Raw genomic sequence first — 6037 nt, forward strand, 5'->3', positions numbered from 1 at the left:
GCCACGGCGCCTCGGCCCGCGAGCGAGCCGCCACCAGGGGGGCTCTGGCCGCCACAGTCGTGGCTAGGGCGCCCCTGCCCGCTCCCGCCGCCGGCAGAGCGCCTCTGCCCACGACCGATGCCGCCAGGGAGCCCCTGCCCGCGCTGCCAGGGCGCCCCTGCCCGCCACCGCCGCCGCCAGGGCACCCCTGCCCATGACCGCCCCCGCCAGGGAGCCCCTGCCTGCGACCGCCGCCGCCAGGATGCGCCTAGCCGAGGACGCCGACACCGGGGAACGCCGCCGCCAGGACGCCCCTACCCGCGAGCGCCGCCGCCAGGACGCGCCCAGCCGAGGACACTGACACCGGGGAGCGCCACCGCCGTCACAGGAGCAGGAATTTCCAGCACTGTAGGTACAGGGTCTTCTCCTCCCCTCTCCGTTGCTGTGTCATGCGATTTGATTCCGGCCGTTCACTTTTATTTCTGGTATCCTCAGATTCCTGGTATTATGTGTCATGTTGTTCTATACTATCCATGTCTGCTAGAAACAATCTCTGCCAGCAGGCTATGGTTTTGTCAAAGTTGAGTAAGTATTAGCATCTCAGTCATTATATAGACAAAATTCATCCAATAGACAAAATTATATGGGATTTTGTTCTCCCATGCTTGACCTGATAGACTTGTATCTGATTTGCATTTAGCAAAAATAAGTCATTATATAGACAAAATTCATCTGATTGGCTTTTGAAAAAATATATAAAGTCCTCTCTGAATAGCATGTATGAGCGTGATAACTGAACCAGTAGCAGTTAGTAAATGTCTGTTATCCTGTTAATAACTCCTTTGTCTCTAATGCATCTCACGCATTGCACACTGGACATGAGGAGATAGAACAGGCAAGTTTGCAGAAAGTAGGCCTTCAAGAAGATGTCAGAACAGCAGGGGATCCGCGACCGGATCATTCTCCGTCAGTTCACTCAGTGCCTTCAGGCCATGGAGCTTGTAATCCAGAGCTGTTTTTGTGAGGCTTATCGTGATTTCAGAAACGTCAAAAATATAGTTGGTACCTATATTTTTGGTTGCTGCTTTCTGGCGAGATTTATCTACTTGGGAGAAATGTCGAGAACCGGATTGTATTTCAGTAAGTATGTTTAATGTTCTGTCATCTAAGAACTCCATAAGTGACTTATCTCTAACGGTTAATGCTGTATGTTGTTTTTGTATGTTGTGAATATTTTGTATTCTATCACTCTAACAGAAATTTTGGGAGGCTAATGGAAACTGCAATTTAGCCATTGCTGCAGCTAGGCTTGGGTATATGAAAATTTTCTTCTTGATGTGCTTCAAGTAGAGGGCATTAATGTTGCTGGATTCATTGAAAATACCAATGCTATTGCATGCAACCAGGTCTTTGAAACACTTCTATGCTAGGTTCTTGGCAGGTTAAAACTTGCTTTTCTCGAACAAAAATCTTATTCATGTTTCAATTACATTTACAAAATTCATGTCAGCCTAATCCTTTATTTTTGTTTATTGTGCTTGGTCATTTATATGTTTTGCTTTCTTTGCAATGCCAGCCATGCAGACTTCAGTGGAGGCCAGCTTTTCTTTCCTTTTTGAAATGAATTCGCGAAGAGAGCTGCGGACTATATTAAATAATGAAGAATCTAGACCAAGCAATACAACAGAGCTACAACAACGAGGACGACTGAAAGCAATAAAACCTAGAAAACGGTTGGCAATGGCATCATGTTGTATTTTAATGGCATGCTGAATCTCCTTTTATCATCTTTTTAGGATAATAATCGTGGGAGGAGCGTTGCAAGGGGCCAGAACCAGGATAGAAAACGGGGATCGGCACAGAAAACATGAAAGACATCAGAGGTATGCTCCTCATGAACTACACTAGCTATTTTTATTTACTGAGTTTGTTGTTGAATTATTCAGAGTGTCCGCTCAACTGTGTGTCTAGCATCGATGTTGTTTCTGTGAAATTAAGAATTGTTTGTCATCAAGGTCAAAAGAATAGAGTTGATTTAGCCCAATCTGGTAGTAGACTTTGATTTATTGGTCTCTGAAAATTTAAGCCAACAATAACATTTTGCACTATTGTCAAGATTTTTCAACAATAATATTTCTGTTCTAATTTGCATATACCTAAATATTACCATAGCGTTAACACGGGCAATATACTATGTATATAAATATAATACAAAGTGGATACCAGGTTTCTTGTTGAGACGAGGGATGCATTCATGGTCCAGGTTCTTGAAAAGAACAATGATTCAGTTGTTTGGAGTAAATTGGTGAAACTGAAAAAATTGCTTCCTGTTGCCTTGGTTCATTAATGAAAAATTCAAAAGTCTGATTTGACAAGTAGTTGGGTCCTGTAACCTGCTTGTCACATGAGCACTTAATATTTAATATATGGAATTGTCGTTAGAAGTTTTGATGAATATAAAGGTTTTGATAGTTGCATCCAGAATGGACCTTAAGTTAGTAATGATGCATAAAAGGATATGCAGCTAATGCTTGTCTCTTCTACTACTCACTTACATGTTGTGATCCTTCTGTACTAAAATCCCCCCATCCAACTTCTCACTTCTCACACTGGCTTGTTGATCCTTTTGTATATTTCTTTGGTTGCAGCTCCATAAATAAAGTTGTGTTGGCATTCAGGCATATTCTGAAATTTATGAGGAACTGAACCTTAAGATCACTGGGTAGCCATGTTGTGAATTATAATCACTGTGTCTGTGTACCATAAGCATCTATTCTCAACACGGATACAACTATTATGAATTTTCTTTGGGATCTTGGAGCAGCATGATTCTAATGTGATCTCTAATTCAACCTTTTTTCCCAAGAAATTCTACCTATAAGGTGCATTGTGATTTTGAACTAACAAGTTCAGACAAAGATCAAGAAGAGACAGACTTATGTCATTTAAATGTCAGTCCCTTTTTTAACGAACAAGCTCAAGGCCATCCATATGAGTTTTTTTTGTATAAAAGGTATTGACATAGATAAAGTTGTTAGATACTCTGCACCCACTATCGCCAAAGTTCATGCTTGAACCCTATCCTCTTGATTCCAGCCTATTTTTTTTTCTGGTCTTGCTGTTTTTTTGTTTCTCTACTTATTTTAACATGTAGCTTTAAAAATATTCAGTTCAGTAGCTCTACGGGATTTGTAGAAGCTAAGAAATAACTTATACTTTTGGAATGATGTTTGGACTCCCTGAACTGATTTAACCAGTGGTTTTCAGTTTTTCTTCGGAAGCAGCAAACTCTAAGACCTGAGATAATTGAGATGGATGGTCCTTGATCATGCAAGGTTTGACTCTGGGTAACATAGTGGAGTTGGCTCCGAATTGGATCAGTTCATGTACTCAGCTAGGTGAATGGATGAAGCTGAGAGAGGCGGGTGCTGAATCCACTCTAGGCATGGTAGGCCAAGATACGTACCTGGACTGAGGATGACAAATGTGCTTCGAGCTGCACCTACACACCAATGTTGTCCCTATATTATAATATAGTTCTTCTTTTGTTATTTGACCGGAGGAGTCTAGGGACATTGATGATACTTGAGGTAGGATGTGCTTAGTTCAGTGCTAAGAAACAGCTTTGACAAAGCTCAGTAAGCTAAGTATTTCAAATTTGATAGAATTAACTTTGAATTTAATATAATCCGTAGCGTTAGCACGGGCATTATACTAGTAAGTGATAAAAGATTTAAAACATTCAACGAAGGGTTAAATGCATCGGGGGCTTGCCTTGGTTGCAGAGCTGAGTGGGTTCTTCGGAGACTTCCCAAGTCTCGGATCCTACTTCCTCGAATGGAATACCATCCTCGGGGTTCGGTTCAATGGTCGCTCCTTCGGTCACATGCACTATACGTAAAATGATGTATGCTCATGATATGCTTATGACAAACATATAAGAAGGACCGAATCGGGTACCACTTTTCTTCTCGGTGCAAGGACCGACGAAACAGTAATTAAAGTTGTTTATTATTTTAGTGTTTTTACCTAAGAGATTGCATCAGTAAGCTAAGACTTCCCTTAATTTACAATTATTCTTAATTAACTAATTATTAAACATTTTTATCTTAATTAATTCTTAATTAAGTATTAATGACAGTAATTAAGCATTAGTACCAAACAATAATTAAATGCCAAAGGTCATTAAGGTTAATGACCTTAGGTCATCATACAATCCCAAAAACACTCAAATCCTAATTTCAGAGATTAAGCTAATTATTAGTTAATTATTTTGGGATTATTAATAAATTACTAATTAAGGGTATATTAATATTTTATTCAAACATTATCCAAATTCCACCAAATTTTGTGTATAGCTAGAGAATAATATTCAGAGACATCCCACAAATTTTGGTGATTTTTGGGCATATCAATAAAGTACTAAAATTCATGGAAGTTTTATTTACTAAATAAGGATACAATTTTTATATATATGTAAAATACCAGAAAATGTAACCTAGCATTTTTCCTATGTTCTACTCATCTTACAGAGCCTACACAAAAATTTTCACTATTTTTGGATCAGCACATAATTTTCTATACAAATTCAAACACCAATTACTTTTATTTCTAGAAGGAAAAAGAAAAACAGTATGTTTCTAAGGTCGGCCCGCTCACGCTCGGCCCAGGCCGGCCCACGCGCTGTGCGCGCTGTCCCCCTCCTCGCGACATCGCTGACAGCAGGCCCCCGCTGTCAGCTTCGTCCCTCACCTAGCCGGTGGCTCGGTTAAGCTCCCGGCCGTCGCTGGTGGGGTTCCAGCCCTTGCGACGAAGCGCAGCGGCTTTGCCTCGCCTTTGCGACTCCGCTGACCCTACCTACGGGCATGCTATCCCCCTCTCCCTACCCTGACCACACACATGGCGGACGGCGACACTAGCCGCACGTAGACCGGTCGCGAGAGCTCAGTAGAGAGTGAGCTAGCGCGCTAGGGAGCTCCCAGGAGGGATTAGGAGTGTGGTGCTCACGTTGCAGGGCTCGGAGAGGTGGCCTAAAGCGCTGGCGACGGTAGCAGGTCCTCCAGGCGGGCGCTCTGAGCTCAGCGAGGTTGTTCCAGTGAACCTGTTCATGTCCGAAGAAGAAGGGCAAGCGCATGAGCTTCTGGGAAATGAGAGGAACCGGAAACAACTGCTAACAAGGTGTGTTACCCTCTGGAACGGCGTGGCCACGGAGAAGGCGCACGGCGGCGGTCCCGGCCAGAGTTCAGGAAGAAAGACGGCGCTCGGGCAATTTAGAGGGGCAGGGAGGGTTCCTGGGCATACACTGGGTTTGCAAGGATATGGCGAAGGTGTTGGACAACTCGAATTGGTCAGAGGGGTTGCGTGTAGAGTGTAATGGACGGTGGAGCTTCACTAGGTGCTTTTGGTCGCTGGAGTGAGTGAGCTCGAGGTCGGCCGCGCTGGCGCTTAAGAGGTCGAGGCACAGAGGTCGCGGGTGTCCACATCGCGCGGTGACGCAGTTGGCAAGCAGCTGCGAGGCAGCGAAAACGCGCGCGCGGCGCTGCACGGCCTGCGGCCACGCGGGACTGGAGCTCGTGATCCATATCGGGACACTATAGCAAGCTCTATCCCTCCCTTTCCTGTCTTTTGCAAATTACTTTCAAAAGTTCAACTGAAGTCAAAAATCTGTTAAAACAAAAGTCGTGTAGCATAAAATTTCCTACAACATTCCTTTAAGGCTCAAATTCAAATTCTGAAAGGAACCAAGTGAATTTAACCAAAACAGTTTGAAATTCAAATTCCCATTTGGGGAAAATTCCAATTTTAAATTTGACTAGAACAGAGATTCCAAAATTACTTTTGATTTTCCATAATAACTTGAAAAATTCCCAAAATAAAAGTTGTTCAATTTGTTGAGCTCTACAACTTTCATGTTGGTCACTTTCCAAGATTCCAAACAGATTTTGAATTAGGGATTCAATTTGGAAAAGGGGACAATTTCTAGAAATCTGTATTTTCAAAATTACTTTGAATTTTGTATTGAAACTTCAAAAACTCAAAACACCAAAGTTGAACATCT

The 6037-nt window shown here is 42.6% G+C and overlaps 1 protein-coding gene across 4 annotated transcripts; it reads left to right on the forward strand.

Annotated features, from left to right (window-relative positions):
- LOC110431331 lies at window positions 202-3700 on the forward strand. Of its 4 annotated transcripts, none has more exons than XM_021450361.1 (4): window positions 202-1119; window positions 1556-1712; window positions 1776-1862; window positions 3247-3700. In XM_021450361.1, exons 1-4 carry the CDS (start codon window positions 906-908, stop codon window positions 3278-3280), a joined length of 492 nt encoding a protein of 163 aa, XP_021306036.1. In that variant the 5' UTR covers window positions 202-905; the 3' UTR covers window positions 3281-3700. The 4 variants fall into 4 exon arrangements, 3 of the variants coding, with proteins under 3 accessions (XP_021306036.1, XP_021306037.1, XP_021306035.1); XM_021450362.1 differs by lacking the exon at window positions 3247-3700 and adding an exon at window positions 2628-3060 and having other exon boundaries at window positions 202-1420; XM_021450360.1 differs by lacking the exon at window positions 3247-3700 and adding an exon at window positions 2628-3060.

The sequence above is a fragment of the Sorghum bicolor genome, chromosome 10, assembly GCF_000003195.3.
Source record: "Sorghum bicolor cultivar BTx623 chromosome 10, Sorghum_bicolor_NCBIv3, whole genome shotgun sequence".
In the NCBI taxonomy this organism is placed as follows: Eukaryota; Viridiplantae; Streptophyta; class Magnoliopsida; order Poales; family Poaceae; genus Sorghum; species Sorghum bicolor.

Bases quoted from the DNA above. Each gene is read 5' to 3' on its own strand.
- LOC110431331 (XM_021450360.1), top strand. From the start codon at position 906: ATGTCAGAACAGCAGGGGATCCGCGACCGGATCATTCTCCGTCAGTTC. The intron at 1,713-1,775 runs GTTGGCAATGGC...TCATCTTTTTAG, and splicing joins GCAATAAAACCTAGAAAACG to GATAATAATCGTGGGAGGAG. The intron at 1,863-2,627 runs GTATGCTCCTCA...CTTTGGTTGCAG, and splicing joins AAACATGAAAGACATCAGAG to CTCCATAAATAAAGTTGTGT.